This window comes from Lissotriton vulgaris, chromosome 7, assembly GCF_964263255.1.
Source record: "Lissotriton vulgaris chromosome 7, aLisVul1.2, whole genome shotgun sequence".
Classification (NCBI taxonomy): domain Eukaryota; kingdom Metazoa; phylum Chordata; class Amphibia; order Caudata; family Salamandridae; genus Lissotriton; species Lissotriton vulgaris.
The window spans coordinates 364,249,579-364,271,707 of NC_141695.1; the positions used below are offsets into that span (position 1 = coordinate 364,249,579).

General features: G+C 45.7%; 1 protein-coding gene across 6 annotated transcripts in view; it reads left to right on the forward strand.

Annotated features, from left to right (window-relative positions):
• LOC147701649 (immunoglobulin superfamily member 1-like) overlaps positions 1-11,469 on the forward strand; it is a 932,114-nt gene extending 920,645 nt beyond the window's left edge. For 2 of the 6 annotated variants that reach the window (XM_086930278.1, XM_086930279.1), the window contains exon 13: positions 10,626-11,466. In XM_086930278.1, coding sequence (XP_086786404.1) covers positions 10,626-10,765 — 140 coding nt within the window. In that variant the 3' untranslated portion in view covers positions 10,766-11,466. Of the gene's footprint in view, positions 1-10,625 lie in introns of all 6 variants that reach the window. The other 4 variants (XM_086930280.1, XM_086930281.1, XM_086930282.1 and 1 more) reach the window with 3 other exon arrangements.
• The last annotated feature ends 10,660 nt before the right edge of the window (positions 11,470-22,129 follow it).

Here is a 22,129-nt window from a genome sequence, read left to right on the forward strand (position 1 = left end):
CTGGGACTGACATATAGTCATGGTCTTGACGTGACTGCATAATAAGAGAGGGTCGGGCACCCATAAACTGAAACACCCTACAAAGTATAAAAGGGGCCCCCCTTCACAAGTGCCCTGTACAGAAAATAACAACACAAACAGTTGTTTCCCTTTATTCTATAACATAATGACAAGGAAAAAACAACCAAATGAACAAAAATGGGCAATGCATGTCCAACCTACCGCAAATACGGCATCAATGAAGGGGGGAGGAGGCAGAACGAAGGAAAAGCGAAGCGCTGAGCCTCCTGCACGTTTCCACCACACGCGCGCAAAGGGCGCTGTGGTGAAAGCAGAAAACATCGGTAGCGCGTAAAACTGACAACACCACACAGCGCACACGCACAGCAAAGAAGCTCGGGCCGAAGCCTACCGCGTCGGAAAGCAAGCGGGAGAAGCCCCGCAACAATAAACAATTAAACACTGTCAGTAAACAAGCTGTCAACAACAAGAACTACCTACGCCACATCCCGAATGCGCAATACGAGAAAAAGGGATTTAACTGATTGGGCAGCAAGAAGAAAAGAGGAAGGACTACGTCGAGGGATTTCCTATATGCACTTGGCTGGACTGTGATTGGTGGACTGGTTCCCATGGCTACTGCTATGCCTCATGGGTTGTGTAGTTCATGGCTTTTTTTTCTGTTAACTTTTAACTTGCTGTCTAATAAATGAAGAAAGGATATGCATAATCCTCGCCTCCGCTTCCTGACATAGAATTCATTGCTCGTCGCTCTAATGTTATTATAGAATGAATTCCGTTTCATTTATCTCAGTAGAAATCTATACAAAGCCGAGAAGCGTAAGACTTATACGACTCTGATAGATATATTAGAAATGGAAGGACAACAGTCACGAGCACCCATTCTATTTGCAGCATAATGTCTGTATGATGTAACTCACATGAAGGCAAATGTGGGGTTAGGGAGTATCACTCCTGTAATTGTTTATTAAATTGAGAAGCATGTAGTCGTAACCTCTCTTTATTAACTCATTTCTCCATACAACATCCTGTCATTAACTTTATTATGCTTATTGCTATGACGGAATGTTTGTGGGAAATGTGGAGTTTAGATGGTATATCTCCTATAAATGATGACTATTAAACTGAGAATCATGTTAATATATCCACACTACATCCCGTCATGAACATTATAATGTTTCTTGCTATAACGGAATGTTTGAACCTGCAGAACCCCAAAACTTAGATAATGATGCCACCAGGCTGGACCTTGACCAAAGGGTGCAGAGTGGCCAATCACCTAAGACTGCAGAATTGGGAGACTGTTTTGGGCTTGTGTAAGTCTCAGTGCTTGCCAAGAGCATCCAGAGAAAGCAATTGATCTGTGGTTTGGGGGAACCTTATGAATCCGAAACCTCTAAATATTGCCCAAATTGGAAAATAAAGCCGAACGTCCAGCAGAATGGAACAGTGTTAAGTGGATGCCTCACAACAAGAGCTGTAGATAAATATGAAGGTTTATTAAGAATCTTCTCCAAAACCATCAATGGTTCCTTGCCAGGCATCAGCTGCAGTTCACCTACCAGAGCATAGAACCCCCTAGGAATCTGGCGGGCTTGAGCTGGGAGAGCAAGATGGCGCCCGCATAGTTGGACGCTAGCGGAGCTAGAAGGCAACAATCCGTGGCTCGGATGCGCGAATCCTGAGAAAAGCTAACCTCCTACGCGTGGCATTCCCTGGTGTGACCCCCCCAACACGTTCCTAATACTGCGGTGTTCTCGACGGTCCCGGCCTCAATATCTCGTAATAGACTCCCTCGTAAGGCGCTGGGTGACGGCGTACCTGAGGCGTTTGGTTTCGCGGCTTATCATATCAAATTCTACGATGGCTCCAAAGTTGATGCAGAGCGGCGCAGCCGCCAAGGCGGCTCCAGCGGCCGCAGCGAGAAGAGCCCGCAGCGTAGCTAATCTCCCCCCGGGCGAAAGTATTACGGTCCCCAGCGAAAGCTCCCCAGGCCAGCCTCTGAAGCCATGCCCACTAGAATCAAGGAGAGGGAAGGGCGGACTTTCAAATGCAGGCAATGGCAGACTCAAACCAGCAGGACCGTCAGTGGTGGACCTGCTGCAACGGGCAAGGGAGACGACGATACCCGTGAGTACCTCTGGGGAGAGTGTGGCAGTAGAAAGTACAGGGGACACTGCGGCTGTTGGAAAAGGGGCCCGGGGGCCTGATGCAGGGGCCACTATCAGAGATAATGCAGGAATAAATATTCAAGTACAAATTGGTCAAGAAGTCCTAGAAAAAGTGAACTCGCCTGAAAATTGCCTAGTGGAAATATTATCCGGGGCGTGGGGCCAGACAGCACCACAGGATCAGAGGGCAGAAAACAACCAGGTGGTAAATTATCCGCCTCTGACTACCCCACCCACTAAGACTGGCAGTCACAATGAGAATGTGGGTGACATCCCGGCTGTTAAAGCGGTTGTGGGCAATGACACGTCCCAGGAGCTCAGGATGGGAATCCTAAAGAGGATAAAGGTTGCTTGGAAGAAGAGAGGGAGCCAAGTGATTGCTTCTTCTCCCTGACAGAGGAAGCGGAGTGGTCCGAGGATGCGCTTAGTACGTCACAGGGGGCTAGTAGCCTCGAATCTGATGTGGAGGGGAGCGAGGAGAGTGAGGAGGAACTATCCCGGACATCAAAGAAGCTGATGGGACATATGATGAAGGAACAAAAAGGGGCGGTAAAAAAAGATCTCTCATGGGACTACTCAGCTAATACCCCGCTTTCGGGGTCTGGAGATAAATCAAATGCTATGGTAAGAACTGAGGCTCCTACTACACTTGAGACCATCCACCAGGCGATCCTTTCCCATAGAGTTTAGGCGCGTCAAGATAGCAGGAAAATGCAGGCTGGAATGCGGAAAATGCAAGGCGTAATAAGAAAGCTATCAAAAGCATTCTCCAACATGGAAGATAGAGTGACAGCCTGGAGGAAAGGGTGATGGGGGCCGAAGGTGATGCGTCTAAAGCAGTAACGATGATGGAGGCTCACGATGCACAAATAAGGGACATGCAATGGAAGCTGGAATTAGCAGAATGGAATTGGTCCTCAGAAATACAAAGGGCACATCGCATCCTTTTAAGAGGCGCACACCAGCAAAAGAAGGTGAGAAACCTCGAGCCATCCTGGTCTTTATCGGAAATTTCCTTTTGAGACAGTCAATATCCGATAAGGTAAGACCGGATGCTAGGAGATCAAGTGGGGAAATCTCCTTCTTTGTGAGGCCGGATGTCTGCCATATAACGGTGGAAAGGCGCTGGCGACTTAGGCAGATGCTGAAACCATTTCAGGACAAAAAGATTCAAGCTTACCTGTTACCTGGTTAACCCCGCACAGTTGAAGATCATTAACCAAGGGTCCACCAGATATTTTTCGTCGGAGATTAAGGCAAAGGAATATTTGGACTCCTTGGACAATTAGCTGTTTGGTAGAATGGGGAACAAGGCTCAAGTTCTAGGGGGGGCTTGGTCGGGGAGTGGGGACAGCCACATTTAAGGGGGGACTAGAAGTGAGGCTGAAATAAGCGGGAAGGGATGGGGTAATTCACATTTTCTATAAGGTGATTGTTTTCTATTTTCTATTTTCCCTTTTACGTTTTTTCTTTTTCTGAAATTCCCTAATAGGTTATAAGCCTAGAATGTTTGGTTACATAGTGGACTTGCTGCCTTCTAGATACGCACACATCACATGACAGACTTTGGTGTGAGCGCTCTCAGGGAGGGGCAGGATGTTCCGGGGACCGGGGAGGGGGTGGAGGTAGAAGGGGGGCTACAGGGGGGTTGTTGGGGGCTGGGGGCTGGGGGTCTATGGGCACTTCTGGTGGAGGGATTAGTGGGGTGGGGGGTAAAAAAGAAAAATACAATAGATTCAGGTGTATTGCAGTTATTGATATCGTTTTAAAGCACGTAGGCTTAGCAATTGAATTGAGAAAGCTTAGGATTTGTTCTTTGAACATAGGAAGTCTGAATGATGGGTTGAAGAGGCAGAAATTTGGCATTTTGTGCGTATGAATCATCTAGATGTTTTATGTGTTCAGGAAACGCATCTCCCATGGTCTAAAAAACACTTATTAAGTATTAAGGGCTTCGAGCTAGCTGGTTGCTCTACAAATACATCCATGGTCCGGGGTGTTGCCATATTGGTTAAAAATAACCTGGGAGGATGTACCCGTACACTATCTAGCTTGCTTAATCTCCACTACGGCCCACCGCAATGGGATGCCTGGCTTCACTTTGGGGATGCCCAGTAGGGGTTATCTCGCAGGGAAAGCCAGGACGGGTTCCCAAAGCAAGCGCTAAGAGACCTGTTGGTGATTTGGCGCTATATAAATCGAAATTAACATAACATAACATAACATCTGATTCCTGGGGTAGGTGGGCTATAGCCGAACTTAAGTTAGGTGTTACTATATGTGTAATCTATGGATCCAATCAGGACAAACCTGATATATTCGATAAACTGGAGATAGAACTGCTCTCGTGGCCATCCCCTCTAATTGTCTGCGGGGACTTTAATATTTCTGCAGACTTTACCAATAAGGTCTGCTATGCTGGGCGTAAGCCTAAAGTTTTTAGAGCTGTGTCGGCTTTAGCTAATACACATAATCTGCTGGATGTGTGGGGCTATAAGGAACCATTGAACCCAGGCTTTACATATTTTTCATGCCCTTATAAAAAAGATACCAAACTTGATTACGTTTTTATTTCCAGAACTGAAGTAGGTAGGATAGGGATTCGCAAGCTGCCTCAAATGTTATCGGATCACACCCCCTTAGTCTTAGAATATGAAAAAGACAATCTTGTAAGCCCCATATTTAGGTGGACATTTGAAAGAAGATTATTACTCGATGGGGAATTTGTCAGCCATCTTAAAAAATGGGCACAGGGGTATTTCGATGCAAACAGGTTCAGCGCTCCCCGCAATATTGTATGGGATGCGTTGAAAGCAGCATTAAGAGGGGAAACAATTAGTTTCTCTGTGACCCAAAGGAAAAGAGCCCGCGAGGTACACGACACTCTTCTCACTCAGTTGGTACAGGGAGAGGAACAGCATTTAAAGGATATTACTGGGGGGAAAGATCCAAATGAAAGCCTGGGTAAGATTCTAGCACTTAAAGCTGAAATTTATAAGGCTGAGTTACAGAAAACTGCAGACAATCAATTTTCAGCTACATAGGGGAAAAATGTCTGAGACAGGGGAACAGGCTGGTAAGATGCTCGCTTTGAGGATTAGGCAAGGGGTTAGCATCAATCAGGTAGATAAAATCCAGGCGAATAACCAGGAGTTTACAGAATCAGCTGCTATCAGAAGGGTGTTCAAGGAGTTCTACCAGAAACTATATCAAGAAGAGACACTGGTAAACTACAGCAACCCCACAGCTGAAGACTGTGGTCAAACTCTGACCTCCCAGGAAAGGCTTGTTCTTGATAGGGATATTGAATTAAATGAAATAATAGCAGCACTTCAGAACTCACCTGCTGGCAAGGCCGTTGGATCTGATAACATCCCAGCTGAAGTATATAAATGTCTGAGATTCTGGCCACGATTTTATTAGATCTTTTTAATGGGGTAATAGGGTCAGGTACGATACCTGACTCTTGGAAGGAGAGGAATATCATTGTTCTCCCTAAAAAGGGCAAACCTAAGGAAGATCATGGGTCGTACCGCCCAATATCCCTCATAAATGCAGATACAAAAATCTATGCAAAGGTCTTGGCTAATAGGCTCGGGAGGGTCATAGGCGGTCTGGTCTCCCCTTGGCAGCATGGGTTTATCCCGGGTCACGGAACAACGGACCACGTAAGACGCGCTATGACGCTCTTTGATGCGCATGCTGCATCGGGGGCCGGATCGCCATGATCCTCCTCGATGCCAAAAAGGCCTTCGACCGTGCTACATGGATATATTTATGGGGGCTATTGGAACGTAGGGGCCTAGGCCCTAAAATTATTAAGGCCATGAAGGCAATGTATGTTGACCCACATGCCAAGATACAGCTGATGGGTGGATCTTCGGATAGTATATTTATTTCATGTGGGACCCGTCAGGGGTGCCCCTGTTCCTCAATTCTATTTGCCCTTTATATTGACCCGATTATAAGAAGGATTTTGGGGTGTGATGACATCAGCCCATTGGCCTATAATGGTTTGAAACCAAATTGCTCACTTATGCGGACGATTTGGCTGTTCTAACACCTGACCCAACGTCTGCTATGGATGCCGTGAAAGGTAATTACAGCGGAATTTGGCCGTAGCTCAGGGTACCTACTTAATGAAAATAAGACCCAAATAGTATGCTCTAATAATATTGTGAATCAGGACAGTAGGTACACAGACTCGGCAACATGTCCTCGGGTTAAAATTAGTGCCTCTATGGACGCTATAATTAAAGAAAATTATGAACCATTGGTTGAGTCAATTATATCAGAGCTAAAGAGGATTGATGTAGTCCACTTATCCCTAATAGGGAGAATCAATGTGTTAAAAGTGACCATGCTACCGAAACTGATGTATCTGTTTCGCTCAATTCCGCTTATAATGGGTGAGAAGGTGTTAAAATCCATTGAAGCGGCGTTTAGAAATTTTCTTTGGGAGTATGGCAAGATAAGAATATCTTTAAAATACCTGGCCCTGCCTCAAGATAGAGGAGGTTTAGGAGCCCCAAATATTAGACTCTATTTTGCAGCATCTCTATTTAGCCAAATGGCGATTTTGCTGGGCAATACCCCTAGCCCACCTAATAGTCACCCAGGTAGCACCCATCCCCCTTCTATTTATGAATTACTGTTAGGGAAAGAAGTAGTTGGGCTTCTCTTGCACAACCCAGATCTCCGGTTTTATAATAAAAAAAGATATAAGGTTGTGGACAGCGCCTGGGGGTCTGGAAAATTGTGAAAAAGGCATTAGGGATTTCGAAAATTAACTGGCATACACCTCTATGGAACTCAAGACTTTTCCCCCAGCTGAGTTGTGATGGATGTTGGTTAGATTGGGAATTGCATGGTATTAGTCGGATTGGGGATTTATGGTTAGATTCGGCCCCTCTGGGGTTTGCTAAGCTCCAGCAGAAATTTGGGTTAGAGGCAAAGCATGGATTTAAATATATCCAAATTTTTCAAACCATAATGTCAATCAGACCCAGGATTAGCCCAGGAGGTAGAGTGAAAATACTTGATTATCTCTTGGCGGGGGGACTAGGATTGGTAGCATCTATGGTGCTCTTTCTGACACAATGCAAGACGATATGGAAAAGGTGGAAGCCTCCTGGGCAGCCTGCCTGGGGGATCCTCATGTGGATCTTGATAGAGCTCTTGATAGAGCACTGCAGACGGCAAATAATCTATTCCGATCCACAAATCTTAGGGCACAGCATTATAAAACATTATACAAGCTATATTTTACCCCTGCTAAGTTATTTGAGTGGGGGAAGAAAGAGGACGACAAATGCCCGAGATGCTCCTGTGATCTGGCAAATATAGTTCATATGTTTGCAGAATGTAGTGCATTGAACAATCTGGGTTCGGAGATTGAAAAATTTTGGGAGGGGCTGCTAGGGATTAAAATCACCCTATCCCCGGCCCTGATCTTATTTGGGATTGATTCTAAATTAAGTTTGAAAAAGGAGGAAGAGGCATTCATATTTATTGGTATATCAGTTTTTAAAATTCTCCTAGCTGCACGTTGGAAGGTCCCCTTGGCTCCCACATTCCAGATGTGACTATCAAGATTGCTTGGTATTCCCAATATCGAAGCATCTCTTTATTCCCGCCGGGGTAGAAGGATGAGGGAATTGGGGCAGAATATTTGGGCCCCTCTGAAAAGCTGGAGGGCGGCTAATAGGCAGGCTTTGTAATATGAATTATGCTGCTATTTATCTGATATAGTTATGTAGTACTGTTATTTATGATGAATTGTGACAATTTGTGCTCTCTATCTTATATCGAATTGCATGTGCTTTATTTGTATATCGATTTTTTATTAATGTTTTAACTGGAAATATATTTTTGTATACACCCGATATCTAATAAAAAAATATTTAAAATAAAAGAACCCTCAGGAATCTACAGGCTCTACATACATACATAGTGTTCCAAGCATAAGATAAACAAATAATACCTTAAGCCATAACAAATAAGTATTATATATTATTATACAAAGTTTATGAGCGCACAGCAACCCAAAACGGGAATGTCCCTGCACTGGCAGTGGAGACAGAGAAAGAGGAGGGATGAGTATGTTGGGAGCACATGGTACTAAGGAAGACTAAAGAGTCATGTCTTCAAGGATTTCCGGAAGCTACACTCTGAGTTGGCCTTTCTGATTTGTTCGGGCAAGGAGTTCCACAGGGTTGTAGTTCTGACGGGGAAGGACCACCCTCCCAGTTTGGCTTTGGAAAGGCGGGGGTTGACGAGGAGTTCAGGATGGTTCGATCTTAGGTTCCTTGTTTGATGGGATTTACGGATTCTTTTCCGTAGATAGTGAGGGCCAACTCCATTTATTGCTCTGTAAGCAAGAGTGAGGGCCTGATTCACAGAACTAACTTAAAACAAAATCCTAAACTTACTACTTTTGGTATTCACAGAAGTTAGGATTTTGTCTTAAGTTTGTCTTAAAACAAACTTAAAACAGATTTAAGACAGACTTAAGACAAATTTAAGACAGACTTAAGACAGACTTAAGTTAGGATTTTGTCTTAAGTCTGTCTTAAGTTTGTCTTAAGACAAAATCCTAACTTCTATGAATACCAAAAGTAGTAAGTTTAGGAATTTGTCTTAAGTTAGTTATGTGAATCGGACCCTGAGTGCTTTGAATTCTGTTCTTTTTTTCCACAGGCAGCCAGTATAGACTACGCAGGTGAGGGGAGATGTGATGCCTTAGTGGTACATTTCTGATGAGCCTGGCGGCTGCATTCTGTATAGTTTGCAATTTCCTGAACAGGTAGGCTGGCAGGCCCGGATATAGACTGTTAGCATAGTCCAGTTGTGATGTAATAAGTGTGTGGACAATTATTTTCCAAAAGTCCATTTGTAGGAGATGTAGGAATCTTCGTAACACCCTCATTTTCCAGAAGCAGGATGAGGACACATGTCCTATCTGGGTTTTGCATGAGAGGGTGTTGTCGAATTTGAAACCCAGATTCCTGGCCGAGGAGGAAGGAAGTGGGGGAGGATTAAGCTGTAAAGGCCACCATAGTTCGGATAGTGGTGGGGAAGGCTGATTAGAAAATAGTACCTCCGTTTTATCAGCATTCAGCCGTAAACGTTTCTTAATCATCCAGGCTGAGATATCTATTAGGCACTGCTTAAATTTTGTGAATGCAGCCTCCGAATGATCTTTGAAGGAGAACACCAGCTGGGTGTCGTCAGCGTATGAAATGACACTTACTCCATGAGTGGGGTCAGGGGGGCAAGGTAAATATTAAATAGGGTGGGGCTGAGGGCGGAGCCCTGAGGTAATCCACAGATCAAGGGGCGAGGTGATGAGACGTGAGGGTACAGCCGTATTCTCTGGGACCGGTCCTCAGGAAAGGAATTGAACTAGGCTAAGGTTGTCCCATTCACTCCCAGTTGCCTGAGCTTGTCAAGGAGGATCTTATGAGACACCGTATCAAACGCCGCCAACCGGTCTAGCAGCACCAGCATTGCACAGCTACCCTTACGAAAGGTCTCCCAGGCTGTTTCAGCTACCTCCAGCAGTGCTGTCTCAGTGCTGTATCAGCTCTAAATTCAGACTGAGAGTCATGTAGTAGTTTGTTAGATTCTAGGAAATTGGATAGCTGTTTCTGCACTTATTTCTCAAGGACCTTTGCTGGTGCTGGCAGAAGAGAGATGGGTCTGAAGTGATTTAGTACAGCTGGATCTGCATCCTCCTTTTTGAGGATAGGTTTGAACAAGTGCAGTTTTCCAGATGGATGGGTAAATGCCTAATTTGAGGAATGCATTCCATAGCAGATTTAATGATGGGTTGATCAGTGGGGCGAGTAGTTTAAAAAACCTAGCTGGGCAGGGATAAATAGGAGATCCAGATTTTATTTCTTCCAACTGTCTGAGGGAGGTAACAGGGTTGAAAGTGCTAAATGCACTTTCAACCCTGGGGTGGTGGGGAGGGGGAAGGTATGTTAGGAGTTTCCGTTTCGGTGAATGAGACGTAAATGTCTTGGATCTTTTCTTGAAAGAAGAGCGGCAGCAAAACACTCACCGCCTCTTCTCGCCCCGATAGTAATGGATAGATTATTGTTTCAAATGGAAAGGAATACTCAGTCATTCACACAATAATTTAAATGGCCAAACAATAGAACCACTCAGAAGTATCAGGGATGCAGCAAGTGCAGCTCAGAGCATACAGTAGCTCAGATGAACAAATATATACCAGAGAATATATAGCTGGGGTGTACTCATTACCAACCTGCGTTATCGCACCCATACTGTATTAATGTTATAAAGACGCAGGTATCTACTGTCTCCGTTGTCACATTATTTATTGTGAGGGTAACCACAGAACTTTCATATCTCTGTATGGGAAACTTAAAGTTATGAAACATTAATTCCTTATATTTTATTTGACAGATTTAACCCAAGGAAACATTGTCCAAATTGTGCTGGCTGGAGTGGTCCTTCTCATTCTTACGGTCATCATCGCTGAGCACTGTTACAGCAGCAAGAGGGATGGAAAGCGAGCCAGGACTAAACATTATCAAAACGACTAATGTACATTGAATGACTCTTTGGCTTATGTAGCAGACTATAACGCTTTAATATGTGCCTTTTTGATCACTAAAGAACTTTGTGCTTGTTTTAGAAAGAATACAACAGAATTAAAGCAAGTTGTATGTATTAGTGATTCGATGGAGAACAACAGTAAAAAAACATGCAAATAACAAGATATTGTCACAGACATTTCATTTAAATCTTTACATCGATTACTGCATGGGACAGCAGTCATTCATAGATACTTGTAACAACTTTCGGTGAGTATATGCGTCCAATATAAATGATTTATAGGACTAGCAATGAATATACTACACAATATGCAATGATATTATATCAAGTGTTTAACCCCTATTTTGCGACTTGATAAAAAAGGGGCATCAGAACAAAAATGAATTGTGCTAGCAGCCTGGAATAATAATAATATTAAGTCAAAATTGGAACAATTGTGGCATGACGGAAGGAGTAGGAATCCTTTCTTTCACCCAAGGGATGGAGCCCGGAATTCTTACCTTCTCAATGAATAATAAATGATTCACAACTATAAGTAAGGAAAAAAAAAGAATAATAATTAAGGACCAAATATATTAAACCCTGTAACATGCAGATGTTGTTAAAACTATCAATAAATTACTCAGAATGACTCAAAAGAATCCATTGTTTGGATATTGTAGTAGGAATGCTCAGTTGCCCCAGTGTTCAGTTTTCCTACAAGGGATAGAAGGGCATCAGCTACAGTTCTGTCTCTACAGAGATTTAGAGGTTTATTCCCAAAGGCAAGTTAAAGTATGTAAATCGTATTTCTGTAACACCCTTTCACCTACCTTTAAATGCATTTATGAATTAACACTAAAACATTTCAAATGGGAATATTCAGAGGCTTGCTCTTCGCCTGAGCCAGAGCTGCCTAACCCCCTAGCCCACCACCCCCCGTCCCACCTGCGCCTTGAGACCCTCACTGGTGAGTAGCACTCTCTAGAAACCCCCTGATTGATTGATTGATTGATTGATTGAGAGGCTATTTATATACAGATAGAACAAGCATTTGCAATGTAAGAGGTCTCGCATTTACGAGAGTTTGAGCTATTGGCAATACAACAGCTTAAACTCTTTCAAATGCGAGACCCAGTGAATTGGAATTATTTTTCTGTTTACTAGCACCGATGTGATGCTTTCACATTTACGGAGGCCCCACCCCTTTCTTTAGGCAATCCACGCCTGAAGAAAGGGGTGTGGCCGACACTAAAGTGAAACCGAGTCATGCAGCGCTTTGAGAAACAAGCATTTACAATGCAATGGTCTCGGCAATATTATAGGTAGAGCTATTGGTATAGCTCATTATTTTTTTATCTTTTTTGTATCCCTAAATAAATGGCATTGTCATTTCTATTGGCATTAGCTTTTTTTGCGTATGTGATACCTATTGCATTAGCAGAGAGAGAGTGAGGTAGTGAGATAGAGAGAGAGAGTGAGGTATTGAAAGAGAGAGAGTGAGGTAGTGAGAGAGAGTGAGGTAGTGAGATAGAGAGTGAGGTAGTGAAAGAGTGAGGTAGTGAGGGAGAGGGATTTTGTGAGGTAGTGAGATATAAGCATAGAGTGATGTTGTGATGTAGTGAGATAGAGAGGTAGTGAAAGTGAGTTAGTGAGATAGAAAGAGTGAGGTAGTGAGATAGAGAGTGATTGAGGTAGTGAGTTAGAGATAGAGAGAGAGTGAAGTTGTGAGCTAGAGAGTGAGGTAGTGAGAGAGTGAGGTAGTGATGTTTTGAGAGAGAGAAGTTGTGAGATAGTGAGGTAGTGAGATAGATAGAGTGGAGTAGTGAGGTAGAGAGAGTTATGTACTGAGAGAGGTAGATAGAGAGTGAGGTAGTGAGAGACAGAGTGAGGTAGTGAAAGAGTGAGGTAGAGGGATGTTCTGAGGTAGTGAGATAGAAACAGTAAGTGAGTTTGTGAGGTAGTGAGATAGAGAGAGAGTGAGGAAGTGAAAGAGAGAGTGAAAGTGACTTAGTGAGATAAAAAGAGAGAGAGTGAGGTAGTGAGAGCGAGAGAGTGAGGTAGTGAGTTAGAGAGAGAGTGAAGTTGTGAGGTAGTGAGATAGAGAGTGAGTTAGTGAGAGAGTGATGTAGTGAATTTTTTGAGGGAGTGAGTCGTGATATAGTGAGGTAGTGAGAGTGAGATAGTGACATAGAAATAGATAGAGTGAGGTAGTGAGATAGAGAGAGGGTGAGCTAGTGAGATAGAGAGAGAGTAAAGTTGTGAGGTAGTGTGTTTAAGAGTGATGTGGAATGCATGCTAACAATAAGCAACAAACAAACCTGCTACAAATACCTCCCACCCCACGACCGGCACTTACCTCTTGCCGCTGATTAGCACACATCAGCTGTCAGGAGAAACAAGAACAATCTATCCCAGGATCATTAGAGCTCGTTCCACTGCCCATCACTCTTTCTTGATGGTTTTGGTATTTTCTCATTGACCTGAGACATGGTGGTCTGGTGCGATTGGGCTCAATACACAAGAGTTTCTGAACTCTACAATGTACCTAAATGCCTGCATCTGGAGTAGGTTTATACACTTTTTTTTTTATTCAACCAATATTTGAAGAAAAGACCTCTCTCTTCTCCCTCTCTCGGGCTGCACACTCATGAACACAGCTAGGAGGGGGTAGTGACTAAGGCGAGACGCAACTGGCGATTAGGAAGACTCGACTGCCTCGCAGCATGAGGTGAAGCGCGCCACTTCCGGTGCGTGTGGCGCAACCGCGGATACAAAAGTTTACACACTTTAATCCATAGGCACTTCGAGTCTGACTCTTACGTGCACCCACTAACGGGAATAGGAGACATTGGTACAGCAGGTGCAGTGGCACCAGAGCCCTGAGGAGGGGGGCGGGGGGGGGGTATTGAACCCTGATTATTGCTCCACTTCAGAGTTCAACACTCAGCCAGGAGAAACATTTCCTTCCTGACACTAGGGCCCATGTCACACTGGTTACGCCACTGATTCTCCAACAATTAGCCCTTTCCTGAACATGATACCCATGTAACAATAACAAATGATGCCATTGATTCCGCGGTCTCCAAACACAAAGGGGGTCGGCACTTTTAGAATAAAAGCCACAGCAGCAGTGTTACATTTCACCACAATACTATAAAGTGATTCGCTAGCACTGTTCGATTTGGGACCTTTAATTGTACTAGCTCGTGACTTTTAAATTAACCAAGTTGTTGCTTTTCGCTTTTTGCAATGATTGAGCCTTTTACTTCTTTTGGGAGTATTTTATTGTTTTTGGATATGTGGCGCATTTTTAACTTTTTGAAATTACCGGTATTTTCACTGTAGGGGATTTAGTACTACTACTTTTACTGGTTCTAGCTTCCACTTTAAGCGACTATAATTTTCACTTGCTTTATGGCCTCCATTTTTAATGCTAGTCAATTTTACATTTTAATAAATTGTGTTTTATAGTGATTTACGTTTGGTTTTCTTTTTACTACATTGCTGCTTATACTGTGATTGTTATGCACTTGATCTCCATTCCGAGTTTTGTTTATTTTTCAGCTGGGTTTCAGCCTCCACAGTACATGAGTGCTGCTCTGCAGGTTTCAACTCTTGCTACTACTGCCTTGTCATGTTAAGTATTGTCATAAGGCTGAAAGGATGGAACTGTGTAGGTTACGTAGCGTTCGGATATGAAAAATTGGAGAGGAGCGATTTTGGAATCAGCAATGAAAACCGCGTAGGTAAAGAGTAAAAAAGTGAAAAAAAACACATTAAAAACAAGTGTGGGCAGCAATAAGCAAGTTACTTCAACAGGGACCGTAAACAAAAACTATTTTCGTAAAAAAATACTAAATGCTAGAATTCATTCCATTCTCTAATTTTGTTAAGGCGGGAGTTGTTTTCTTTTTTTGATTTCAGTAATTTTTTATTGAAAATAAAGCATATTTACATGGTACTGGGTGAAACACAAACACATGGGGAGAAAGAAAGAAAGAAAAAGTGCCGGGGGGGGGGGGGTTGTCAAGCATTGTCTACATTGGCTTAAATTAGTTTGGCTCTTGACAGTCCATTCTACAGTTTGTTTCATCTTCTTCTCTTCTTTCTTGCACGTTCCAGTTCCCCCCCGTTTCTTCCCGTGTCCCTTTGCAGCCAGTATGGTTATCTTTCCGGCCCCCTGGTGAACAGACGGGCAAGGAACTAGAAGCGCTGCCTTTGGGAGAACTGCTAATAGTAGCGGGTGACATGAACCAGGTACTGGACCCAGCCATAGACAGACACTCACAAAGACACAGCCTGAATACGCAGAGGGGCAACCCACTACAGGACCTCTGCGCTAGACTCAGACTAGCAGACCCGTGGAGGCTACAGAACCCAGATGAGAGGGAATATACTTTTTACTCAAACCCACACAACTCATACAGCAGGATCGACTATATACTGATATCAGACACCCACACACACCTTATAGAGCACACGCAGATAGGCCCAAGAGCGATCTCAGACCACTCTCACATCTGCCTGACTCTAACGGGCAGACACAACGAGCACCCCACACGAAGATGGAGGTTTGACGATGACCTCCTCAAAAACACCAGCAGTAGCACTGAAATAGAACTTGCACTCAAGGACTACCTATCAAACAATGACACAGCAGACATAGGAAGAGAGACACTATGGACGCAATGAAAGCCACTGTTAGAGGAACCATAATGAACATTAAAGGAAGACAAAACAAAGAAAGGAACAAAAGGATAGTTGACCTAGAAAGCGGAATCAAAAGATTAGAAGCAGGCCACATAATCAATCTAGAGGACAGAAACACCCTCACAACACTAACAAAGAAAAAGTACGAGTTAAACAAGATCCTTAGTGAGAGGGCAAGAACGTGGGTTAACAAGTATAGAGCAATAAACCTATGCTCGGCCAACAGGGCAGGGAAGGCACTTGCGGCATACCTCAAAGGCAAGCAGAGGCAGCACACAATAGCAGCAGTCAAAGACAGCACGAACAAATCACATACATCGAACAAGGGAATACTGGACACTTTCAGAGACTTTTACGCAGAGCTATACAAAAAAGACGAAATGCTAAAGGCAGATGGGGGAAAGGAGCTACTGGGAGGCGTCACAACTCCAACCCTGTCAGAAGCACAGAAGGACATACTAGACTCAGAAATAACTGGAGATGAGATAGAGAGAGCAGTCAAAAGCCTGAAAGATAAAAAAGCCCCAGGGCCTGACGGTTTCACAGCCAAGTTCTATAAACACTACATCACAGCATTAAGGCCAACAATGACAGCAGTCTTTGCGAGCTGCATACATAAAGGCCGCATGACGCCGTCTATGGCGGAAGCCAACATTATAGTGATCCCCAAAGAAGGCAAGGACGCACAACATCCGAAAAACTACAGACCAATCTCTCTTATCAATGTAGACTGCAAGATATATGCCAAGATCCTTGCCACCAGGCTCAACACATACCTTCCATCCCTCATACACTGCGCACAAGTGGGATACCTGAAGAACAGGATGTCCCAAGACAATACAAGATTGCTGTGCCACGTAATCAACCACGCGACCAAAAGCAACAACGCGGCGGTCATGATCGCCCCCAATGCAGAAAAAGCTTTCGACAGAGTGTCATGGCCGTACTTAGACCAATGTATGCAAAAATTCGGACTGGGCCAACACTATAGAAAGATGGTAATGGCACTGTACAATGAACCCAAAGCCCGCGTGGTTGTGAATGGAGGCACATCGGAGCTACTAGACCTCAAAAGAGGAACGAGGCAGGGATGCCCGCTATCCGCGGGCCTCTTCCTACTAGCAATTGAACCCCTACTAAGCATGATCCGCTCAAACCCCAACATTAGAGGCATACCTATAGAGGGCGAATCCTTCAAATTAGCAGCGTATGCGGACGATGTCCTCATTGTAACAGAGGACCCTGATAGTTCCATTAAAGCACTAATGGAAACCATAGATCAGTTCGCGCAAGTGTCAGGATACAAACTTAACAAGGAGAAATCGGAATGCAAACCACTGAACATACACACCAACAAGACGGTGCTGGGGACCTCAGGTCTAACATGGCAGAAGAAGGCCATTAAGTACCTGGGCCTCCTGTTTGAAAGAGATTTACGGACCACAGTAGACCAGAACGAACAAGCAATCTTACACAAAATAAAAGAGAAACTAGAGGGATGGTCGCCCAGATTTACTACATGGTGGGGAAGGGTTGAGACCATCAAAATGATGGTCACCCCTATGATCAACTACACGCTCAACATGCTACCACTAACCAACACACCTGACTTTCACAAGAAACTGGACAAGCTATTAAACACATTCCTATGGAGAGGGAAGAAACCTAGAATCAGCCTCCAGAAACTCAGACTTCCCAAGGCTCTAGGAGGGCTGAACATAACGAACTCTAGAACCTTCCAAACAGCCTGCTTGGCAGCACAGGGCCTACAATGGATATCACCAAAGAACGATTACACCCCGGCCTGGCTCTCCCTAGAGCGGAGACTACTAGGAGGAATGGAACCCGTAGCTCTACTCACAGCGACAAAGCACCCCGCGATTAAACAGAACTCAATCCTCAGGAACATACGACTGGCCCTACTAAAATTAGACAAACTACTAGACATCAGCGTTAGACAAACTCAGCTAGAGTCGCTATGGCACAACCCCAGAATTAAGTACAGGAATAAAACACTGGATATGCACACTTGGTACAGGCAAGGCATAACAACGGTGAGCCAGCTACAGGAGACAGGGAATCAGACAACGTTTGACAAACGCAGACAACAATACAATTTTGACAACATAGAGCTCTATAATTTCCTTAAAATAAGAGTAGCATTAGCCAAAGCCAACATAAACACGCTCACCCCATCAATAACACAATACGCTAACAGCCTGAACATCACAGGACACCAAGTAGCGCACATATACAGAGCCATGACCCCCAAAACGTCCAAAATGAATAACAGAACTTTAAGCCAATGGGAAGAATCAGCAGGGAGAGAGCTAAGTGAGAAGGAAAGGGCAGATTTATGGTCCTCCACATCAAGGAAGGTGACAACGACCCTTGATCAAACAAAATTCTGGCTAGTGCACATGGCCTACTGGACCCCAGCACGGCTAGCCAACATGGGCCTCAGAGAGACCGACTCCTGCTGGAACTGCAACAGGCAGAAGGGGGACCTTGCTCACCTCCTCTTCCACTGCGCCAAAACAAATAAGTTCTGGCACTCCATAATCACTCTAATCAATGACGTTACAGGGGCCACACTAACAATGGACTTCCACCACCTAATTCTGGGGTACAATGACCCCTCCATAACATCCGCAAGCGACCGAGACCTGATTGACCTCCTGCTCACAGCAGCGGTCAAAGCGGGAGTTGTTTTCATGCTTTATTGTTTCCCACTCTCTGTGTCGCTGACAGATGCAGTCACCAATGAGTGTCTAGTCTGACACAGTTAGATAACGAAAGTGAAAGCTGTCGGGAGATTGCAATGGGAGCTCCATTGTGTGTCATTTTGTCACTTGGCAAGGGAGGCCGTGCTTTTTGGAGGTCACAAGGACACGCTGTTTGTGATAATATGAAAAGTAAAGCAGGGAAGAGTTAGGGGGTTTAATCCTCGAAAACACCCCCAATCTCCGCCTGTAAAAATAATGCCCTCCGTGAAGAGCTCCGCTCGTGAAAAGAACAGCACAGTGAGGGAGGAGTTTATTCATATTATACTGGGAGCTGAGTGAATTTCATTATCATTTAATATTATTTGTTTTCACTACGCAGCCTGAGCCTGCCAACTCACAGAGCAGAGCTGCCCCCTCCCTCAGGGTGCCAAGCACACACGGCTGACAAATGTCGATAACTGCAGGCCACGAGTGCGAAGCCGGCAGGGCCAGCGTGACTGTTCATCCTTGCAGTGTAGGACCGCCACATTAGTCAATTGTACGCATTTTATGTAAAGCAATTCGAAGCGTAAAATCGACTAAGAAAGCACTATATACAGACTGCCGTGTATTTACCATATTGAGTGATTTTAATTAGGAACCAGTATGCATTTTAAATCTGGGTTGAAGTCTGCTTAGAAGGTTCTTGGCACGAACAAGAATGTTCAAAGCAGCAGGCTGGAGAAATGCAGTCTCTAGACGGGAACTCTAAATACGCGTTAGCCCCAGAGGCACACAGATGTTTCGGGCAGCAACCCAACCCTAGCGCGCCGATGAATCTTTAGTAATCCAGGGGAGATGTGTGTATAAAGTGGACTCTGTGTGAACGGAAGGGGTCAGGGAGGGCTCTTATGATTGGATGTGCCATGAAAGCTGTGCTGAGAGAGGGACCGGTGTGCCATGATCTGTCTGACAGAGGGGGTACGGTAGATGGTGGGGCGCAGTGCCGAGGTGCTCTCAGTGTTATGAGAGGGTAGAGTTCATGGGGTGCTGGTTTTGGTGGGGGCGGTGTCTGCTGAAGCCACCTGCAAGAACAATATAGTTTGAGTGAGGGCAGTGTAGGGAATGTGGTGGGGCAACAGTTTCTATAGTATAGGGGCGGGGTGATCCTTACCATACCTTCCAGGTCCACGTTCTGCCAGAGGCTGCTCCCTGCTTCTCCTCGCTTCATACGTGAGCAGTTCCTATGGAGTATGGCACCACGGAGCTACATTACAGGGCATGCGGTGTCATGCCGAGGGTACCCTGCCTCTCTGACGAATCTAGTGGGGTACAAAAAAGAGCGTCAATCCATGCCGAACCTCGTGAAGGGTACGCTGCCTCAGAGAGGTGTTCAGTGAGGGTATAGTGCATTCTACATCAGGGCACCCTACCTGCAGAAGGCGTCTAATAGAGATATGGTAGCTGGTGTACCACGCCGAGGGTACCCGGCCTCTGTGAGGAGTTTAATAATGGGTGTAATCACACTGCAGCACATGCCCTGCAAAGCAGAAGGTACCCTGCCTCCAAGGGAACAGTTTCGAAGGCATACAGTCCTAGCTCTGTGTACCTTTCTTCCACGAGAAATCTGATGGGGTGTATAATGGTGCCACAGTGCACGCAGTACCATGCCGAGGGCACCTGCCTCAGTGAGGGGTTTAGCAGGGTAGAAGGGCGCTGCAGTGCCTGTCTCACCGGGGAAAGCCTGCTTTAATTCTGTGAGGGGGAGTGTTGAGGAGTTTGGCAGGCTACAATAGTGGCAGAGTAGTTGTACCATGCCGGGTCCCTCTGTGAAACGGGGGGTGGAGGTACTGGTGCGAACGTGCGTTCAGTACCGTGCTTTGATGGGTGTACTGCTGGGAGCGGGGTCGCAGGTCAGGTCACATCATTCTTACCTTGCTGACCACATTCTGCCCCAGGCCGGCCCGGATCTGGTAGCTCCACTCGCTGCACTGGCAGTCCTTGCCCACCGGCGGGTCCTCGGCATGGGCGGGGTGCTCCCGGAGCCCCCGGCTATGGCTCATGTTGTGCTCGGGGCCCACCCGGGCCCCTGGTGGGGGCGAGCAGGCAGTGCGCCGTGGCGTTGCCCCGGCACCAGTAGTCCGGCTGATCCAGCAGGAAGGAGTCCGAGAACTGGCTGAAGCCGATTAAGCGCATGGGCACCCAGGTGAGCAGCACCAGGCGCCGCGTGTAGAGCCCCAGACCGCCAGCCACCGGCATCACCTCGCGGTCAAAGTCGAGCAGCAGCAGGCTGGGGGCATTCTCCGAGCCATTCTCCTCCAGCCACCCCGGGGGCTCGCTCCGCTCCCCTCTTAATACTTTACCCAATTTGGGGTAGCTGAACGTTTCAAACAGGACCGGAAGGATAATGTGGGTGGTCCTGGGGGTAGTATTAAGAAAAGGTAATGTTTGTAGACGGGAGAGCGAAGTGAAAGAGAAGTCTCTAAACTGGAGATTTAGTGTGGGCTGATTAAGAAGAACGCTAGTAAGGACGGACTCAAAGTGTGTCTTCGCGTTATTACAGCACTTACTTCATTTTGAAATGTCACTCAGCATCTCAACCTATTCAGGTTCCGGTCCTCAGCTCGTGCAATCAGAGTCGCGGGACCGGAGCATAAATCCTGTCATAGCGCGGCAAAGAACCGGAGTATCGGAGACCCACCGGCCGGAAAGGACGTCATGACGACACTGCGTGTGTGTCACTGTTAGTACATAGGGAAATGGGGCTTGTAGTTCTTTGAGTGAATTTCAGTAGTTAAAGGTGCCGTGTTGCTGAGCATCAAGCCGAATCGGATCACTGCCGGCCAGGCACAAGAAAAGGAGACGTGCGTTACAGTTGACCAATTGTTCCCCCTGTTTTGATAATGTAGAAGGAGCAGGGAGCTACGGACTGGGAGGACGGGTGAGAGCGAAAGGGAGTAGGGAGGTGGGAGTCTGCAGGTGCTGAGAGGGAGGCTTGCGAGCAGGCACACATGAAGCAGAAGGCCGGTGCCCGGCTCTTGTGAGAGCTGCAACCTCATCAGCGGGAGGGGGCGGGAAAAAGACACGGACAGCGGGAGGGGGGCGGGAAATAGACACGGCGCGGGCAGAAGGCTAGACAAGAACAAGAGGACAGCGAGGAGAGGACAGCGAGGAAGAAAACAAAATGGCGGCATAAAGCTCTGCGATTTTTCGGATTTGGGGGCGTGTTCGGTGTTCAAAAAGGGACGTGGCCAAAAAGTGGAAAGAAGAACACCGAACACACCTCCAAATCCGAAAAGGATGGAGCCTATTTGGAGTGACGGCTGGCCTCCGTTTAGGAAGCCAGCCAATGGGAGGGAGCCAAAATTAGAGGCGGGATAAAGAGCCCCTCTAAGAAACATAAGATCTCGCTACTTCCGGTTCTGACGAACCGGATAGTACCTCGACCTAAAAAAGCATCTGTTTGTTAAGTTGACAAACAGATGTTTTTTTGTAAAATCTGGCTCAGGGCTCGTGTGTGCGCCAGTGACTGATGTTCGAGATACCCAGAGAGAATGAGCAGCTGCCAGGAGCTACCAGGGCTCACTCTAGAGACAGCAGTGCTATTTCTCTCACCAGACCGATCCCACAGGCTCAGCGCTCGTGTGAGCTCCACTGACTGATCTTAGAGCTACCCAGGGAGGATGTCACAAATGTTAATTAAATAAAAAAGTCCAGTGTTTTAATAAAATGCGCACTGTCTGTGTTCTGCCTATTTTGCTCCAAGGTTTGGCAGACATGCGAATAGACCCAGCCATAGGTAAACCAAGTGACCTGCGCAGTACTGCACAGATTGTCCAAAATGGAAGCCGGAAAACTGGGGCTCTTTGTTCCACAACCAGCAACTTAGGCACCATGACACCCCTTTTCCGCAAAATCATTTTCCAGTGAACAACAGGCCAAAATGACACGCGA